The sequence below is a fragment of the Colletes latitarsis genome, chromosome 7 (assembly GCF_051014445.1).
Source record: "Colletes latitarsis isolate SP2378_abdomen chromosome 7, iyColLati1, whole genome shotgun sequence".
Classification (NCBI taxonomy): Eukaryota; Metazoa; Arthropoda; class Insecta; order Hymenoptera; family Colletidae; genus Colletes; species Colletes latitarsis.
Genome location: NC_135140.1, coordinates 4,221,561 through 4,242,896, shown reverse-complemented (window position 1 = coordinate 4,242,896; position 21,336 = coordinate 4,221,561). Strand labels below are relative to the sequence as shown.

The 21,336-nt window shown below is 42.0% G+C and overlaps 3 protein-coding genes across 4 annotated transcripts in view; 2 read left to right on the top strand and 1 right to left on the bottom strand.

Moving 5' to 3' along the window:
* The window catches only part of Cbs (cystathionine beta-synthase), a 378,127-nt gene that overhangs the window by 315,141 nt on the left and 41,650 nt on the right, over positions 1-21,336 (top strand). The window lies entirely within an intron of this gene.
* The window catches only part of LOC143343924 (uncharacterized), an 81,204-nt gene that overhangs the window by 44,339 nt on the left and 15,529 nt on the right, over positions 1-21,336 (bottom strand). For both annotated transcript variants that reach the window (XM_076769323.1, XM_076769324.1), the window contains exons 3-4: positions 16,011-16,110; positions 13,760-13,922 (exon numbers count right to left, since the gene is read on the bottom strand). In XM_076769323.1, coding sequence (XP_076625438.1) covers positions 13,760-13,922; positions 16,011-16,110 — 263 coding nt within the window. The remainder of the gene's footprint in view (positions 1-13,759; positions 13,923-16,010; positions 16,111-21,336) is intronic.
* Positions 15,643-18,875, top strand: LOC143343414 (uncharacterized). Its single transcript, XM_076768305.1, has 3 exons — positions 15,643-16,890; positions 18,292-18,540; positions 18,651-18,875. Exons 1-3 carry the CDS (start codon positions 16,534-16,536, stop codon positions 18,873-18,875), a joined length of 831 nt encoding a protein of 276 aa, XP_076624420.1. The 5' UTR covers positions 15,643-16,533.

The following is a 21,336-nucleotide window of genomic DNA, read 5'->3' as shown; positions in this document are numbered from 1 at the left end:
CACCGGTGGATCTTCCCTGTCGACTTTCCAGTCGAAAGTGTAACTGGAAAACTCGTTTCGCTTTTGCGAACGAGTACCGTTCCGAAAGTACACATCAGCGGCGAGCCCCGATGGAGGTGGCTGGTATCGAGTTTCCACGAATCCATGTTTCAAGATCGAAATGGAATTTCGGCGCGCGAGTAGAACAAAGAGACCGTCGAGAGTCTCCGGCAGCCGATGCACTTATTGGTTTTCACTCGACAGAAGTCAGAGTCACAAAGCTCGCTTATGATATTGGAAACGAAGGAGAAACCTACCGAGAATAGGAAATACAATAACAGAGTCACGACGAACACGTGGTATGTATCGGGAAACGCGACTCCGACACGATCTAAGGATCGATCGCGCCGCATTTGCCTACGCTTCGAGAGACAAATGGAATCGTCGTGCGATCTTTTGGGCTTTTCCGATGTCAGCGATACAACTTCCAATCGAAACGAAACGAATACTAGAAAAAATAATCTCGTGCTTCTTATTCTTCTTCATTTTATTATTTAATATCATTTAACCCTTAAGTGGATTATTGGGGCAAGTTAAAACTAATAATTATTTAATATATGTCAATGTAATCATTTGAAATGTATGTCATTCGAGGAAAGTTGATTTCCATTTACCAAATTTTAGGGTGTCATTGGAAAGATTTGTATTTCCGGTTTGACGTTCGAACAAAACGCGACGAAAACAGATTCACCTAAATTCGCGGTCAAGGGCAACGCTCGCATCGAATCATCAACCGTTTCCACGGGATTTTGTATTCTAATTACGCGGAACGAACAATGAGCGAACCGTATGGAATTTTGCCGCGCCTCGCATAAATTTCCTCGCGAATCACGACGACATATTGGCGCGTGCTTTGAAAGATGCAAGGCCGCGCATGCCACTTTCCTCCCGACAATATGGACGTAAGCAAGCGTGTCGTGTTATTTAATCATTTCGCGCGTCGAGAATAGTTTTTAGAGATCCAAAACAATCCATAATTGTTCAATCAATAACTTTTATACGAATTGATTAACGCCAATATTCATATTCACTGCTCCCACAAGGACGTTTAGATTCTCACATTTCTTCCTGATGTCGATAGATCCACTCAATCGTCTCTGCTTGATCGCAAACTCTTATTCTACTTGGATTTCTTCACGAGCACTTATTGCACCTTTCAAAAACTGTATATTTAAATTTTATCAACATTTTGTCCTTATGTTCTTTACCCGTTTGGCGTTAAAGTTACCTTTGTAACCTTATTTTGACTATCATGTTCTACTATTTTTAGTAGATTTTTAATAAATCGTAGTACAAAACTCTATCGAATTTATAGAATTACCTAATAGAATCCTTGCTTATCCTACCGTTAAAATTACACACTCGCGTGTTAAGAGCATACTTTTCAGACGAGCTCGAGGAACGACCATCTATCGACATTGTCCTCTGCTATAATAAAGCTGTTATCTAGAAATTATGCAACAGCGTTTATTAATCTCGCGAGTTCATTACGGCTGCGTTCATCAGCCGGTGTCCGTCAGGGTTGCGACATTATCGGAAAAGGTGTCAGCAGTCAGCTACAAATGCGACAGCGACGTTCCCGTGATCGCTGGCTGCACGCTCCGAAATGGCGATGCATCGATGCATCGAAAAGAAAGGCGAGGGGAACGCTACGAGCGCGAGCGTGTCGATTCCTACGCGGAATACCCGCCCTTTCGACGTAACTCTCGCCGCTCGACGCACGCCATGTTAAATCCTTTTAATATCAACGCGGCCGTGTAAACAGGTGTACCGAACGGCAACTCGAGCGAGTTGCATCCTTCCGAGAGAGACCAGTGCAACCTGCACCGGCAATGTGCACGCCAATTTGCACGGTTCTACCATGTGCAACGTATCAACTCGCGCGACTAACCGCCGGACTCCATCGTGTTCTAGCAGCGTATAAATTTCATTCAGAAATAACCGATACAAATTTTGACAAAAATACTATGTACGTGTACTCGGAACATCGGTAAATAGAGTGGACGAAATTTCTATAAGAACACTATGATTTTTAATAATCAAGCTTACGGTTTTATCTTTTCTTAAATCGTGATTCAAGATTCAACCTTTTTTCGTTCGAAAATATTACATTTTTCATATGAATATTGTATTTCAATACCTACTCTTAGTGAGATGAAATGTTACTTCCACATATGTTGAGGAATACTTACTCTTCTTATAGAAATTTCGCCATTGCCTCTATCAGCATATTTGTTTACATTTGTTGTGCCTCAGTAACGATGCGGTGGATGGCAAAAGATTTACTCGTACGAATACAAGGTATTGATAAAATAAAGGAATATTTTGCAAAAAATCATAGTGTTATATTAGAAATTATAGAAATTTTGTCCAATAAAATTGCCCAAGGTTTTCTTTTTAAAAAATGACAATGTCTAAATACTGCGAACCCAGATTGGAATAACCCCGAACGAGAAAACAATTTTTCTTCAGATCGCGTTTCTCTAACGTTTTTTGCTGCACAGTTGCAACGAGTGGGAGCTATGAAAAGAGAGATAGAGTGGTAAAATGGAGGGAGGTAGTCCGATGGCAAGACGCCAGATAAGAGAGCTCGTCGGATGAAAAAGTTATAAATAAGCGTTGCGTTAGACGACGTGTTGGTTGCTATTGCAAACATAGAGCCGCGGATCTCTCGACACCGATCGCTCCCCAATTAACGCTTCTTCTATCCACCGGGATTCTCGAGTGTCTTGCTCGCATTTGGTAATCAAATCGAGCGTTCGTTGATTGGTTCCGTCGAGAATTCAAATTGATGTGTCTCCTACAATTTGATTCGCGTTTCGAGCGAACGAACTAAACGAGAGAGCTAAGCGAATCTGAAAATTCGACGATACTCTGATGGAATACGATTGCAATCTATTATTTTTATTTTCTAAATCAATTTAGAAAAAATCCAACTACATCCTCTATCATTTTGATCAATCGAAACAGTTTGTTAAAAGTTCTTATTTCTATCCTCTCCGTTCCGAGAACTTTTTAATCCACCCTCGTAGCAACGGGCCGAGAACACGATGCTGCAGTTTTATTTCTGGGGAAGTTTATGCGGTGCTCGGGGATTTTAATAATAGGCAGCGCTACTATGGGCGGGGTCGAGCGAAATAGTGCAGTCCGCTGTACACGAAGCACACGCTTCTCGCTCGAAATAGCGGTCCGCGAAACGCTGCCGATGCAGCGTTATCGCCGATTAAACACACGCCTGCAATCCTCGTCACTGATAATGGAATTGCGTTTCAACGTAACGTGGAAAGTTTTAGGTTAGCCAGACAAGTTGACGCAGATTTCTGCCACTTTGGAATCGTGACAATATTTTCGATTGAGGTTCCATCTCGATAACGCCTGTCACCTATCGAATATAACCGTTTCGTTTACTTTTTCGTCTTCTCGAAATAGAAGCGATTCGATAAACCCATTTCGACCAGCGGTAAACAAGCGAAACGAAAGAAACTGACTGCCGCCAGTGGGTAAAACTTTTAACCGACTGCCATTTGCATCGAACGATGCGTGGATTCTCGTTGCACGGGCCAGACGGGAACCCGAGTATTCTGCAAACGCTTCGAGCAATTTAAAATACCGACGAAACAATAATAAAAACGAGTAACCAGTCACGGTGATTCGCAAACGGAAATAACTTTCCAGCATTCGATCCAAAAACAGTTCCCGCGAATTCTATATTCGTCGCGGTGGAACGTTTGACTATCGATCGCGATCGATTCTCGCTCTTTCCAAATATTTCTCGAACGGAAATGCCGTATGTCAATTCGCCAGAATGTTCAAACGTTTGACACAGAAAATTGGAATTGGAACCGACTACTTTTTCCTTCCATAAAAAATATTCTCCAATAGCGTCGATGAAAAATTACTAGTTACGATAGAGAGATAAAGAAAATTCTCGAAATTCGTTGCGATCGACGCGAAATTTCTTTCGCGTGGTTGGATACTATCGAACTTAAAAACTGAAATTCGATTCGTAGCTATCGAAGATAGTCGATGCCAGGAGTCCAAGTCGGAGTCGAAGACGAAGTTCCCTAGCAGGGACTAAGCGGACCGAACGAGAGGTTCAAGCGGGGACAAAAGGGGGAGGGGAGGGGGCAAGAAACTGTCGGTGGGCGGCGTGGCAGCGGGCGACGAAGACTGCCCGGGCTCGCGAGGGGCAGGAGGGGGCCAATGACGGCAGTATAGGGGCAATGGAGGGCAACGCACCCAGTCAGCCTTGGCATGAATTGAGTCTAGCAATGCGAAAGTAAGGTTAGCAGGCGCATTAGCGCCGCGTCCAGCTAGTTCTCCCCGCTTGCAACCAAGTGCATCTCTCCCGGCCCCGGTCCCGGCCCCGGCCCCAGCCCCGGCCCCAGCCCCGGCCCCAGCCACGATCCGGCCCGGCCCGGCCGCCACGTTTCTCCTCTGTAGGATTTTATCTCTCACTGGGCTGTCGAATGGCCGCGTTCTTCGGGCCCCGCGGTTCTCCATATCGACGCCACACAGTGTGCCCAACAACGAACAAAACCAACAAAATTGAAATCTACGTTTCCCAAATTCCTATGTCCTCAAATACTGATAAAGGAACGTACGTTTCAATGCTATCCATCAATTTCAGCAACGATTACCGTGCAAACGTGTTTCATGCACATCTGTGCACTTAAATTCGTTCTATTAGAATTGAAGAAATCGTGCCTTATATTTTTGAAACTGGAGCTAAATTTTCTATTTCGGTATATGCAAATGAACGAGACGAAAGACTTATTTGTTAAAAATATAATTGTAAAGAGCAAACTGTAAACAATCTATATCGAGATATTGTGTATTGACCGACTGGTTTTCGAACGTGGGGAAATCAGCCTTGCGATTCGTCGCAGTACGCGCGTATTTTAAATTTCCCCGAATGCGGGTCATGGAGACTCGGATTGCATAGGAAAGGATTCGAGCCTCGAGCGTCGATGGGATCGGTATCGATTCTATCGACGATACCGAACGAAAGAGCTCGATAAGAAGTATCGATTCGGATCGAGAGCTTAATGCTTCTCGATGCTACGGTATCGATCCCATCGCTAACCCTCGCTAGTCGTCGAGGAGGACGCAAAGGTCGAGATTCGCGACGAGCCAGTGCAGGCGATCAGCGCGAGCGTCGGAAAAAGAGACATGCTAGAGGCGTGCAACGGATGGGGGTGAGGAGGTGGAGGGAGGGTTCGGTAAGAGGGGGCGTAAAACGTCAGGCTTAGAGAGAGGCGACGGAACAGAGAAAGAAGAAACCGTAGAGAGAGATAAGAAGAGAGGAAGAGAGACCGAAGGAACGGGAACAGCGGTAGAAAAGAGACGCGACTATAGGTGGTGAGGGAACCAGTCGGTCGAAGTGGGGGCGACGCGGCGCTTTTGAAAAAACCGCAAAGCTTTAAGAAGGCGCGCGCCAACCCCCCACCCTCGAGTACTACGCGAGCAACTAGCGGTCGACATAGACAAGCCTCGCGCTTACTATTGCTGGAAAATAGTTGCATCGTCGTGGCCGAGGTTCGCGGCGGAAAATCGATGGAAGTGCGACCGATTGGGCCGGTTTTTTTAAACTCTACGAGATCGCGTCCGGGAAATGCAACTAGAAAAATTAATCGCGAGAATCTCCTGCGCGTCGGAGCGCGGATCGTCGCGACGAACAAACACTCGACGCCTCGTCTGGGAAATTTACTATTTACCGGCAAAGCGACGCCCCGTCGAGCTGGAATTTCGACGGTACAGCAGCGAACGGAACCGAGGACATTCGATTAAACCCGATCGAAAGTGGCGATCGAAAAGGGCTCCACGACTGCGGATCGGATTTCGTGAAAATTCGATTACCGTCTCCGGAATCGGCCACGCGTCATTGGCGTCCCGAAAACGCGGGGGAAGTCATACCCGGTGGCCAACCACCAGGAGGAAATTGAATTGGACGTATCACAGCCGGATCCTCTCGTCGATCTTTGCGACGTATCGCTTCGGAAAAATTACTACTGGCACCAGCGACGGATAAACTGTGTTCGGTGACAAAGTGCGCGTCGGCGATCATGCGACTTCCTCGATATCGTAATTCGTAATTCGTCGCGTGAATATCTCAACTTTCGACGGTTCCACATAGGTCTTTACGTAAATACTAGCAAAAATTTGTAATAATAATGCATCCGATTGCTCTCAAGTTAGCAAGCAACCACAAAATTTCAAAGGAACTATGAACGCTTTATATTATAACAATTTATCAGGCAGCCGTCGCTCACGATGAAATTTTCAGAGTATCGATCTCGGTGGAAGTATTTACAAGTCTGACAGAATCGTATGATTTATCGCGAAGCCTTCGTCTCTGTCCTATTACAATTTTAGGGGTTGAAAGGAATGGCACGCCCTGTCGACGGGTAATTTATAACTCGTACAAATTCTTTTTTATCGAATTCTTTTATCAATGGTTTTCTTTTATCAATCTACTATTCAAGTTATTAGCAACTACGTTGTAGCTTAAATTTCTAAGACGGGTTTTATCGATGGATCAAAACTGTTTGGCATTTTTAGGTTTTTCTAGTAACGAATGTACAGTAAATATTATTCAACGATAAAATTCAGAAATTAGAAGGTAGTTCTTTTATCTGCCTTTAAATTAGTAAAAGAATGAATGAGAAACAAAAGAATATTAATTATCATACACGAAAGAGGAATTTCCTTACGATTATTGTACTTGACGTTATTTACTTTCCAAGACTATATTTTCTCTGGCACGACGAGCGGAAAAATATTCATCTATATGCTTTTGACGAGGACATTATAGCGTATGAAGAATAAACGATCGTCCAATAAAATCACCCTTTTTCTACGAGCCATTTCTTTAACATTATTATTCGAGCCTTTCGATCAGGTCATCCCGTAAATCGTGATACATGCATTATTTTCTATCAGCCTCGAATATTTATCGAGTATGCGTAATAAACGCTCCTCGATATCGATTGACGCGGAAATTTATTTATTTATTCATTTATACGGGATATAGCCATTAATATGTACATAAAATATATTTGCAAGAAAATAAATACGACACATACTATCTGGTAAAATTGCAGCGAATTACTATATTTAAAATTGAGAAAATTCGGTTAAAAAACCGAAGCTCGTTCTTGACTTCCTTGAAAAAGGAAACACAAACAAGGAAGACAAACGAAGACACGGTGGCAATATACCACGATATCAAAGTGAGCATCGGTGCTTCGTAAAAGTGATTCCAAACGTGTGATTATGTGATTGTTACAAGTATTACGTTATAGTTTTCAGCAAAAGGGATATACGTTCTCTCGAGTTGTTAAGGTGTTATCGAATGGAATTATATGTATATCGAAAGGTACATTTTATAATCACTAAAATTTTATTTCATCTTGCTTATTCTTTTTTAACTAATATCCCCATATGTTATGTCACGACATATAATGGCTGCATGTCCCTAGTTGCAACGCGTTTTCCTCGATAACGTCTGGCGAGGAGGAAGCGAGAAATTTTTGATTTCTAATCCGAAAGCATTCTGGGCCATTGTGCCCCAGACGTCGTGCCGCGTCTTCCATCTTCTCCGGAATTCAATCCGTTTGGAGCATCGTTTCAAGCTCGGGGGCTTCAATTTCCTTCCACATACGAGAAATCGTTTCGTCTAGAGCGGTGTTGCGATAAACAAGTCGAAAAGCGCCGTGATCCTCGCCAGTCGGTATTCTTTATCCAGAATCCTCGAGCTTCCCAGGGTAGCGAACCGTGTCCTCACATCGTTTGCGAGATTAAAGTGCAGTCCCGAACACCTACCAACCTGAACCGCTCCTCTACGGCACTCCTTGTGCCGTGCACGTCCAGGAGATCTAATCTTTTATCGCGGCACGTCCTGAAATCTCGATAATCGCGTCGTTTCCGACGCTGAAACACCGAACGACTCACCCTGTCGTCCAACGTCTCGCGGCAATTTTCTCGTCGAACAGACTACTACGAAACTACGTTAACTATATTGATTCTATTCATCAACAAATTGTAAACAATAGTTTGTACTCCTCATGATAAATCCCTCGTTGTACAGTTCTTGATTAAAATCAACACGTTTTTACATTCACGAGGTATTGGTGAAACAAACCTATTCTTATTCGTGACCATTGTACAAACAAATTTAATCATTAACGATATGTTTTCGACGGAAGCTTGTCGACCTATATTAAAAATAACCAAAACACTATCTTTTCCAATAAAAAGTTCTCAACACCTTGACATTTTTAAATAGTATTATTAGCAGTCTGTCGTCGAGGATCTGCTCTCGTGTCAACTTTTTAACAGCGGACGCAAAAAGGTGAAAAACAATTCGGAGTACATCAAGGTATAAAGCGTTTCATCGTTTACCGTGATTTGCATTTAGAGCGTGATTGACGTAAACGTCCGTCGAGTAATGAATTTTTCAATTGTGTCTATTAATAATGATCCCCTTTCGGTGGCGAATGAACCGCGTTTCGTGTAATGTTAGCTGGTAACAGCGACAAGAGGGTAAAAGGAGTTGAAATAAAGTCGATCAGATAAAAGGGGATCAAATCGAGTACACAGACGGACGACGCGATATGTGCACATAGGATTCCCGTATGCTTCGTGAAAACGTTGTACAGGGTGATTCGTTAATGGTGGTACAACCGGGAAATTCATTGATGAAATAAATATTTATTGAAGCGTTTCACGCGTTTGCCCAAGTTTGCGTGCGATCGCCTATCGAATGGGATCTCGTCTAACCTCGAACCGCAAGTTTCGGATTACAAAAAAATAAGCACCGACTAGATAATGAGCGTACAAGCTGGTTACTTGGTAATTCGAGCACTTGGCTGATGCAGAGGACCGAGAATAGGGTGGATGCAACCCTCGCCATCTGGCGCTCATTGTCCGCGATCCTGTGTGTCATTCGTCGCGATGCACTTGCCGCAAAGCGTCGCGTTGGTTCGTTTCGCTGTTCCCGAATGCTGCACGTTACGAAACCTGCGCTTGCGGTCGCAGCCCCGCTTTCTGCCAGTCATTTGCCCCTTTGGTACGCCGCACGATGGCCAAATTCGTCCAATTCATGGTCAAAACCTTAAGAAACTCAATTTCTACGTCAAATTCGGCATTTATATTTCCTAATACGGTAGACTACCGTAGGAATTGTATATATTTTACTTTTTATTAACAAATTGCATTACCACACTATCCATGGTTAAGTTTACTAAAAATCAAAAACGAATTTTAAAAAAATATCGACAACGGGTAGGTGCGGCAATTTTTCGATAGAATTAAAAAATTTCAAATCATTTTGAAAAATTATTTTTAGTTGCAGGGGTCAATTACAATCATTTTTGGTGAATAGACATACCCCCGAAATCCTACGTAGTTTCGAGAAAAAAATTCTTTACCGAAAATACAATGTCTGATCCTGAAATTCCGATTCCCCTGAAATTTCATACGTATGTTTATACCTCGTTTGTGATTATATTCCTCGTTTTTATCACTTCATATGTAGGTACAGCCCAATTATCCGGTATATTTGATTTTCTGGCATTGTCCCAGCCCCGAGTATGCCGGATAATCGGAATTTTACTGTACGTTGGTTTAAACACAACACGAATGCACACCGCATCCTTAAAGAAAGAACAAAGTCTACTTGTCCATTTTTCATTTAAGTCAGACATAAGTATAAAATTATCGTTTTAAACGCGGATACATATTTTTCACGTGAAAGTCTAAATAAGAAGAAAAATGAAAACAATTGTATGGAAGGTACAAAAGATATCGCTTTGTGGTTTCGGCCATGGAACCGCCGATTTTCCCCCACAGTCGCGATAACGCGTACGTACTTCCAAACGCGATGGCGGGTTTATTCGACTCGGCGGGCTTAGGAAGAGCAAATTCTGATCGTTTAGCGAACGAGCGCCAAGTGGCGGAGCAAATATTGGCACGGACCGTACCGACAAAGAGACTTCGACGAAGACTTGCTCGGCCGACCAGTTAAGATCACAGAAATCGCGGCCAACTGCTCCGACATTACAGCCGGGCACCCTTATGCCCTACGGGTTTCTGTTGGGCGGGCAAACGGTGGCAAAAGGGGCGTACAAAGTACCTTCGCTCTGCCGCTTCAACTTTTGCGGTCCGGTGGCGGTCGCATAGAAACGAACTTGTCCTTTCGTTCCACCTTTACAACCCTCTTCATTTTTTTCAGATAAAAACTTTAGTCTTTTTACACCACCGCAACGAATTATTCATCCAAACTTTTAACCTCCCCTTCGAGATCCTGCTCCTTTCCTAACTACTCGCTTTTTATCTACTTTTCTCTGTTTTCGAAGACCATCCGAAATATTCTAGCGTGCTTAATTTTCACGTAACACCACAATTTTGCTTCCTGGGTTCGTGTTTAATTTCTCGTCAAAATCAATATTTAGAAATTTTAGAAGTTAGAAGTTTCTAATTAGAACTTCTTAACTCGCGGATAGTCTCTCTTGACGAAGCAATTCGGATCGTCTCGGAGGAGAAAAGACACGAAGCGTGGGTATGAATGTTTGAAATCGTGGGAGGAAAGGTGGGAGGCGTCGCGAGCATGAAAAGTCGTCGTAAAAGGGCGGAACGCGGTCGTAAAGTTGAATTCGCGCCGGGTGTTCATCGACGCGCGAGGTCTGTGCCTGCGAGTCGAGTCGAGTCGAGTCGTTTGACCTACATTGTTCGACTTCGAGTCGATCAGGGCTTGAAAACTGTTGCAATATATGTATGTGTGAGTCATGATCCACCAAGGTCCGCTTGGAACGTAAAAAACACAGAGTTATGGCATTTTTCATTACCAGACATCGACTTCCGACGATTTCCCCCCTCCCCTCCCCCAAAATTCAACTTTCTTTTTCGATCAAACCGATCCCCAATATTGTAACATAACTACAAAATAGATAGCATTTTCTTTCCTTTTCGGTATAATCAACATTGGTAAAAATAGTATACTGTCAAAGTATATTATTAAGTATTGCTCCCGTCATGCTTGAAGGATCTAGTGCGTAAAAAGAAATTGCCTCATTGCAAGTTTAAGAAAATACACATATGGATGAAATAGATCTCTTTAATATTAGAACTACCGACAATTAGAATGTACATTTTTTTCTGTATCATAGAAATTAAAACGATAGCTTCTCGAAGAACTGTATAATGTAATTGAAATAAATGTTTATTCATTCTCTTATAGAATATCACGGTAAATTTGCAAAAATCCCGTGGAATATACTTTTTCCATTTTTTATTAGAAATTACGACTCGTTTTTAACCACTTCCGGTAGTTCTAATGTTAATGCATCGCTCGTCACCCTCAAAAGAAATGTCCAACGAGTCTTACGAGTGGCGGAAGTATAATGTATGTCGGTATTTATATTTACATGTATTATATTTCTAAATCTTGTATTATTTTAATATTTTCTATTTTGTTTTAGCTATGTAAGTTTGTAAAAAGGGCATTGCCCATTAAAATGTATTATTTCAATAATAATGTTATTCAATTTCTCACGTATTTAAGATCTATTTTGATAAATGTTACGACACCCTGGATAAAGAGACTCGCAATCCTTGCTTTCGGATAGTTTCTTGTTACTGTCCAGCGACTACTTTTCAAAATACGTCGGCCCGAAACTAACGAGGAGGGTGTCAGGCCACGAACGGAGAACGAACAAAAGGGAAAAAAGATAATGGACAATCCCCGCGAATCGGTTGTCCGACGGATGGGAGCGACACGCTGCAACAATGAAGCCATACACTGTTTTTCCATTATACGGTATTAACCGCCTCCACGGACCTCCCTTTCCTTCTAACAGCTTTCCCAATAACAACGATAGAACTCCAAATCGAATAGAATAAAATGAAAAGTACAAATATAAACGATGCTCGTTGCTTTAAAAGTTGTTTGAATTTCAACAAGAATTTCTATAATAAATTTCAACGCGTTCAACGACCGTCTGTCTCGTCACGATCGCTCGTAAACCTACAGAATACAAACGTCATGCGACTCGAACGAGCGAATAACAAGAAATATGGCGACGTGAAATCGTTTTCCCAGATTTTGTCTTTTTCTTTTCGACAAACTCGATCGATGGTTGAGAGGCGCGAGAACTATTCTTACGGACACCTCGGGATCTCTTCCGGTTTCTACCTATTATTCTGGATGAATGCGTGCGAGGAACGGGCCACGATTATGCCAAAAGTTTGCAACGGCCACGCAATTATCCTCGATTTAGCCTGCGGCCTGGTATCTCGAAGAAAACACTCGCTCGAGAAAGGAAGCATCGGTCGTCGGCCAGAGTAAATTCCTCTCCGGAGCCGGGATCTCGGCATTCTGTGCATTCTTCGGCATTACGACAGCCATAATACTTTAAGTGTGCGTCGACGAGACGAATCTAGCCTCGCATTCATTTGCAGAGTTCCGCGCTTGGCTTCAGTCCTTCTGAATCCAGACACCATCGATCTTTCCGAAAACTACGGTCTCTAAGGACAACGCAAAACTTGTTCGATTGTCCTTTGACCACATCACGCGTTCACACATACCTTCACGACTAGAAAATTGTCACCTTTTCAAAAAAACTTTTGTAGCTTCTGTTTTCCCATCTGTTAAGAATAACTGTAAATCATGCTGATAAGGTAATATGCGATTTACGTACATAATATGTACACGTGTAAACAGACGCGTGACATCTATTGTCTTGGGACTAACGCACTTATCTCGTACGTATATATATACAGGGTGTTACAGAACTGATGGTACAAGCGGAAAGTGGGTGAATCTAGATGAAAAAATAAGAAGGAAATGTGGAGTGACATTTTTTCGTACGGATCTTCTTTTTTGATTGAAACATTCTTTTGTCTGAAGGATGAAGGATATGTGTTAATCAAATTGTTGTTCCGATTGCTTAGCTTAGATATTGGGGGATAAACATTGAAGTAATAAGACTACATTTTGATCAAGAAGTTTAAGCCATGACGTTGGTACTGTTTATGAATTAAAATACAACGAAGACTAGTCTGCAACACAGTCAAGTGTACGCTTACTCTACGAATCATTAACATCGATTTATTCGGAAATAATGCTTATTTTTTCATGTAGATGAAAAATACCACCAGTTATATACACCCTGTATATATGTATATAGAGAAAAACGAAAGCCATTGTAACGAAGCGACGGAGTCAAGTGACCGTAATAATTAGTTGTTTTTTTTTAAATAATACTAAATTAACAGATACTTGTTGATACCTATGATACAATTTGGTATAGAATGAAAAATTATAAAGTAGCGTAACGGACGCGCGTTTTATTGCAAAAGCTCGTCGAGAAAAATGGGCGCAGAGTCAGAGACCAAGTTGAACCGAGATCTGTGACAACTGGGGCGCGAGAATTTCGTTTTCCACGCTCGAGAGGGTGGCTCGGTTTTCGAGCTGGCCGAACGTTTTATTTATGCACGATGCCCAGTCAAACTTAGCATCATAGGCCACCGAATTATCGACGGGAAATCGATTTCCGAACTCGTCAGGGACACTCGTCGTCCATGCCATGTGTGCAACGACCTAAACCCTGACGGTGACGATCCATCGCGACGCGCGCTCTCATCTCCCGTTTATCCCCCTCCGACGGGGGGAAAAACCTCGTTAATCGTCCGCGTTTCAGATAACGGAAAATGTACTCACGTTTTGCGCGGAGAGAATTCTCGTGGCCGACTGAATGGTCGTGCTTCCCGAGTGGGGCCGATGACGCAAGGATTCGGCCGTATTGTCTCGAGAGCAGACACTCCTGTACCAGGGCAATCCACTCGAGCTGTCTCGTCTGTTCCGATATTTCCTCCACACGTGTCTGCGAAACAGAACAAAACGCGTTTTTCAATACTCGATAAACGATCCGTCCCGTTGAAAACCCGACGATCTTTAATCCGCTGGCTCCGTTTCACGGGCACCGAGCGTTTCGAAAACAAATCTTTTTTTCATCGTTTCAAAATGTTGGAAAACCCGTCACGATCCCAAGCAGCCAAGCATTTTTACAATTTTCTCCGGGTAGATTTATGAAACCGATCGCCGCGATCGCGACGCCACAGTTCCTGCAATAGCGTGGGATTACATGGCTTAGCATCGGTTACCGCGAAAATTTTCGAGCTCCCAGCGACGCACGGGCGCGTAGAACACTGGACTATCGGTTTTTATCGCAAAGGCCGGAGTTAATTTCTCGGGATCAAAGGATCGCGCGAAATCAGAATTTTACGAGGCCGTATCCGGAAAGTAAGTTCCCTTTGCGAATGCAACCGCTGCAACGTTGCAATCCCAATTATGCGTACGCCTGCTGATATTGTATATTGCCAAGTCAAACTTGCTAAAACAATCAGTTGTGTGCTTTTGAATTAAACCTAATAGTTGAAGAGTTCTACGTGTAAAACTTTAGTAGATCATGTTTCTGTTAACCTTCTGAGCGCTATGAACACATATATGGGTATTCACTCAAATTATTGCAGTTACAGTCAACATATTTTGTAATAAAATTTCAAAGTTAATCGATACATTTCCCGCTGACACACGCCTCTCTTTGAGTCGCGGGCGTTCGAACGTGTCTCTGTTTCGCGAGAAGAAAGAAAATTCGAGACTCCGCGACGGAAAGTTCAAGTTGGACGATGGAAACCGAAATCCTTGGTGGGTTTTAGTCCCTCGTTAACGTCAAGGGAGGCGAAGCAAGAGGCGAGCCAGGATTTAGCCGTCGATACGACGCGGGGGGATGAGAGATTACGATCAGCGGGGAACAATCGATCACGTCACGAATATCCGGCGAGAGTGGGCGTTATGGCAGCAAGTAAGTTCGACAGTGATCGAGTCGCGCTCGTCGCGTTGCCTGACTTATTGTTACCCTTTAATTGCTCCATTAATCAACGTCGAAGCTTTCGCTTTCGCGAGCCGACCGCCGCGCTTTTCATCCTCCTCGCTGTTGTAACGCGACTGTTACTGTACCGTTAACTTATTCGCTGACTTAACGGTCTCTCGAGCTGTTCTTTCCACGGTTTCAAATGAATCTCGTTTCTGCGCTTTAACGCGTTCAAATTACTGCAATTTACCGAAGGCGAACGTTATATTTTTAGACAATCGAGAACTACGGTCAGGGACAATATTGAGTGAACTCTCGTTTGTGTTAGAAAAAAATGCAGCAAGTCAAGAATTTTTAATGAAAATGTTGATACTATATTTTGAAGCATTGTAACAAAATTTTCTACAGAATTCTACAGAATTTCTTGAAGATTTCAACAATAGAGCTTTTGGAATGGCCACCACAAAGTCCAGATTTGAATCCTGTTAAAAACCTATGAGCCTTATTGAATAAAGGAATATCAATAACCACCAGAACAGACAAGACTTCGTTTTCAGCGGTTACAATATTCATAGGAATGTATAACGAAAAACATCATCGAATATTTAGTAAAAAGTATCTCACAACGTTTAAAAGCAGTCATTAAGACCAAAGGAGGAAATAGAAAATATTAAAAGAATGTAAATAGAGGAGAATATAGAAAAAATGAAAATTTCCACTCAATTCTGTCCACACTGTTCTGTTTCTCTCGGGCTTGTAAATATTCATATTCAAAATAAACTACTTTATTTCATAAAACGACGTACGAAATATCTTTATAAACGTGTAAACTATAACAAAGAATTAAAGAAGTGACAATTAATTAAAAAAAATTCTAAACTTACTGCATTTGTTTCTAACACAAACGAGAGTTCACTCAGTTTTCCAAAGTTTTCGCTGTTTCAATATTTTATAATATTATTCGCTTGAATAGAGAAAAAAAAAAAAATTCTCACGGTGATGAGACACGAGCGGTTTGTTCAAAGCAGAGGCAAAAGCAAAAGTTTCCGACAGCTTTCGAGGCGTACAGGGCAAAGAAACTGTATGCATATATCTTACCTAACGCCGAAGGCAATTCCCAGCGCAACGATCAGCGGCAACAGCGTCGAGATGCACGCAAGAAAAACTGTCTGTATATCTGAGAAACCAGCGAGTATACCTGTAAAACACCAACATTTTAATTTCAAAACGTCTTAATTATTATACGGGACATTTTCACATTTAATTGGCTAGGCTCGTAGGACCAGAAAATCAATTATCCGCCCAGTGTCTAGTAAACAAATAAACGGTTTTCGTGGCCACTTCGATTTTGCGAATCGAAATATACGAGCAACGCGACGCGAACGTGCGTTTTTCATTCGCGTTGAACCGATTTCGACGACAGCTGCCAGGGACCGCAAGATGACATCTGTTTAAAAGTAATCGACGAAGCTGCAATTTCTGGTTTGAAACGCTTCGCTTTCGCTGACGAACGAATCGATGAAAAGTTTTAGGTTACACAATTTCCAAGACCCACGTCGACGATGCATCGAAGCGCATCGAACGCTACGATAAACAGACGGGCCCGAACATAGGGCGCAAAATGAACGAGCGTCGCGTGGGGGAGTCGAAATGGATCGACTGTCATTTCCGGAAGCTGATCCCGCTTTACAGGAAATCGCCGTGCCTATGGAAGAGGGACTCGAGGCATTATCTCGACAACGAGCGCAGATACCGCGCGTACAGGTATATTCGCGAAAGCCTGGCTATACCGGGGGTGAGTTTAGTCGAGATTCTGCTGAGGATTCGCGAGATGCGCAGGCTCTACGTGCTGGAGCTGAAAAAGCTGCTGGAGGCCGAGTCTAGCGGCGACCACCGCGAGAATACGTACCCATGGTTTTACGATTTGCATCGATTTCTCTATCCATACCTGGACTACGAAGAGGCGGTCGAGTTGCATGTACGTATCGATAAATTCGTTACGCCATTAGCAACGACAGTGCTCGACGGTTTTGCCAATAATAACATCGCTGTAGCTTCTCGTTAGGCAGACTACACATCGGGGACGATTTATGAAACGCGTTTGATACTACGATTACAACGGCGCCCCCGATAATCCGACACGAGCGAAACTGATGTCGTTGTTTTTAATGCAACGCTCCGACTCGGGTGAAACGGGAAAGCCGGTCGAGCTAACGGGCGACATTTTTTTGTTCTACTTCAATTTTTTCGTCCTAGTTCTCGGTTCGCGAACTGCGGTCACAAAACTGTTCGAACGGTTACGTTTAGAACATTCAAGTAATTAATTATGCATGTTAAACAGAAGCATTTTATGCAGTTGCGGGCAGAATTAAGTAGACAGATAAAGGAAATAAGTATAAATTAAATTTAACTAAAGCAGTATAACTACAGTAGAGGTACGATTATCCGGCATCCGGTTATTAATGTTACGCATTATATTTCACACAAACAAAGAAGTCGCAGGCGCATGCATCCAACAGTGACGTCGATACTAAACAGTTGACGAATAAAGAGTAGGAATTTCATATATTTTATTTTTTATTAATATATTGTATTATTACATTACCCATGGTTATGTTTATTAAAAATGAAAAACAAAGAAAAATCGACAGGGAGCAGGTGCAAAAATTAAAAAATTTCAAATCATTTTGAAAAAATTATTTTTGGTCGAGGGGGTCAATTATAATCATTTTTGGTGAATAGACATACCCCCAAAATCCTACACAGTTACAAGAAAAAAATTCTTTACCGAAAATACAATGTCTGATCCTGAAATTTCATGCGTATGTTTAAAAGATCATAACTCCTTTACGAATCGAAGGATTCTAATGTTTCAAAATGCAAACAACGTGTTTTTTATTGAAGAATATGTAGAAATTTTAACAATGCTGGAAAAATTGTTCCTTGACCCTGTAAAGTTATCTAACTCCCATAAAAATGATCCAATTCCTCGTTTTTATCACTTCAGATGTAGGTATAGTCCAATTATCCGTCATATTTTATTTTCCAGCATAGCCCCAGTCCTGAGTATATCAGATAATCGGAATTGTACTGTATCGTGCACTTAAGTTTTATACAATAAAATTTTGTACAATAAAACTTAAGTGCATAATAGTTATAGCACTTTGATTAATTCATACCTATGTTCCCTACCTGCCCATTTGATTTTGTCCGCAACTGTATATCCTGAGTCTACATAAAAAATAATTGCATCTTTTACTTTTAGCCTGTACTTTTTCAAGGTGGAGTTTTATACTCTAATTTAAATACTACTGCGTAAAAGCCACTTAGATAGCTAAAGCTGCTATCTAGTGACATTTGTCGCAATGAATATCCATAGGACGTGGGTCAAACTATCTGCGAGCTAGAAGAAACGGACGGTGAAGATGGCCGTCGGAATCCTTTCGATCGTCGGTGCCTCGACGGTTCTATCAAATGTTTTTCACTAACCCGACGAGCTTTTGGTGCCCTAGGTTCAACTAGTTCCCCAACCGTTTCAATGCCAGAGGTCGATACTCATCCTCGAACTTGTCCTCGATCCTGCAGCAGGATTATTCGCCCAACAAAACAGTTGGATGACGAGTTATCGGTAACGATATAACGAGAGTGATCGATGCAAAGGAATAAATCGACCAGAAACGAGTCGATTGAATCGATACCGCAATTTCATCCACGCGTAATTAAATCGTCTCGTTGCAGCATAAGAAGCATCATGAATTTGTAATCTATGGATTGCATAGCGCGTCGTCGAACAGTGACTCTTTCGAGACCGATTCGGATAACTATGACGCGTTCTCCATGACCGTCACGCGTCTCTTGAGGAAATTGGACAGACCGTTTGCGATCAAAGCGCAAAGGAAAATTCAGAAAATCTTGTCGATCTTTCTGGCCGAATCGAACGTAACTATCAGAAACTTTCGATAAAATTATTTATGATCGCATCGATGCCATATTATTTTTAGACCGAGAAGAATCGAACGATTTGAAATCTGCAGACGCGTGCTCGACAAAATCTTTACGCCATCTTTTATTTTTCAAATGAATATTTCTCGTATACAAGCACGTTTAATTGGCAAGTGTACATTGAAAGTAAGAAACATTAAACCGAGGTGAGAATCGAAATTCATATAAATGAATTGTATAGTAGCGTTCTTATAGAAATTTCGCCCACTGTATAGATGCATGCGAAACGGTTAAATAACTCCGTGGATTCCGAGCTGAGGATGTTTCGCTCGATTTTTCAGATTACCAACGTCGGAGCGTCCAACTATTCTCGAACTGTGCCACGCGGGAATGTTTAAAAGAAGCCCATGGCCGATCGCGAGCACCGTTTCTACCGTCGTTGAAAATGCTTCGATCGGAAACTGAATTTCCTCGTACATCGCGGTTGTAGCGCGTGGGTGGTATCGATCCGACTTTGGTAGACCGCAGCGTTGCGATTAGTATTCCGCCTGTGTTGCAGTTGGACAAGGACGAAGATGGTAAGATTTGCTCTGATAACGGATTATCCTCGGATCGAGACATACGCCAGACCTTTCTTCTATACATTGAAACCGTATCGCGCGATAACACGGAAATATTTGTTGATAGAATAGAAAACTAGAAATCTAACTACGCTGGCTTATAAAATCTGATATTTTCAAGATTGTTGTTTTCCAACCGTTGTTTTCCGTATCGAGTACAATTTTATTAACTAGTCTATACTAGTCGCGCAAAATGGCACGACAAAACGTTACGACAGTATAGAAAATACCGCGAGTAACTAAGGGTAGAAACAGGAGTCTCGCGCGAACTTGGAATAGCAAACGACGGAGCTTAAAACTTCTTGAATCTCCAATATCCAGCGAAAACTTCCCGGAGATCGTTGCGAACGAGGACACAACGCCGAGGAAGATATTTTTCCAATAGGAAAACGCGACGGTGTAATAAATTCAGAGAATGGGATGCTAGGGCATACGTGGAAATCCACGTACAGATACACGGATTAAGCAACGTTTAGATCAATTCCAAAAATCCTCTCGTTGCTCGACGAAACGGGATTCGAACGCTCCGCGGAGAGTGGTTCGACCTTCGAACGGGACCAACGAGGACACGGGGGTCGTCGACATTTTTCCGAATGAAAAATTATCGAGTGGAAAGAATAACGCCGAGGGGGGAAAAACTGAACAGCGTCGATTGGAGTTTCGCGCGGCGTTCGGTTAATTCAATGGAAACGCTTCCGAACGAACAAAACGACTTCGTCGCGTTGCGTCGCGTCGCGTCGACGAAAGCTGGATCGAAGTCCCGACGAGTGCCGCGCCCTCTGTGACCTACAACCCTGCTACATATTGGAAACGCAATTTGTATCAAAAGGGCATCGAAGCTACCTCGACTCTTCGACAAGAGACGTCGAAAAAGGCGAAAGAACGATGGGAACACTCGATAAGATTAACGTTAGACGTTTCTGAACGATACGCAGCGCCATCTTGAAAAGATTCCGAAAATAATTCGATTAAAACCATTGTGGTTAAAAAACTATTACAAACCTACGAGTCAAGCTGCATATATCGATTTAAGTTGTTGGATCTCGAATAGGCAAGTCTTAGAAACTGTTTTGATCTATGTAGGTTTAGAAATTTTTCGACGAAATTAAAAATTAAAAAATTTCAAATCATTCTGGAAAAATTATTTTTGATTGCAGGGGTCAATTACAATCATTTTTGGTCAATAGATATACCCCCGAAATTCTACGCACTTTCGAGAAAAAAATTCATTACCGAAAATTTCATGTCTGACCATACCATTGATATGTTTCACTGAAATTTCATGCGTATCTTTAAAAAATCATAACTTCTGAACGGATTGGACGATTTTAATGTTTAAAAAGGCAAACAACGCGTATTTTAGTGAAGAATATGTAGAAATTGCAAAAATATTCGAAAAGTTGATCCTTGACCCCGGAAAATGAGAAAAACCCCATAAAACTAGTCCAATTTTCAAACGGCCATAACTCATACAATTGTGAATGGATTTCATTGAAATTTAGTTGTGATGTAGAGCTCATAGATACCTATAAAAAAGTATTAAACAACTTTTCCATACAACGCCAACCAAAATAATTAAAAATGAAAAACGAATTTTTAAGAAAAATCGACAGGGGTTAGGTGCCTAGATTTTGCCGCGAAAAAAAATTTTCCAAATCATTCTGAAAAAATTATTTCTAGCTGTGAAGGTCAATTACAATCATTTTTGGTGAATAGACATACCACCGATATCCTACGCACTTTCGAGAAAAAAATTCAGTAAGAGGACAAATTTTTCGGCAAAATTAAAAAATTTCAAATCGTTCTGAAAAAATTATTTTCACTTGCGGGAGTCAATTACAATCATTTTTCATGAATAGACA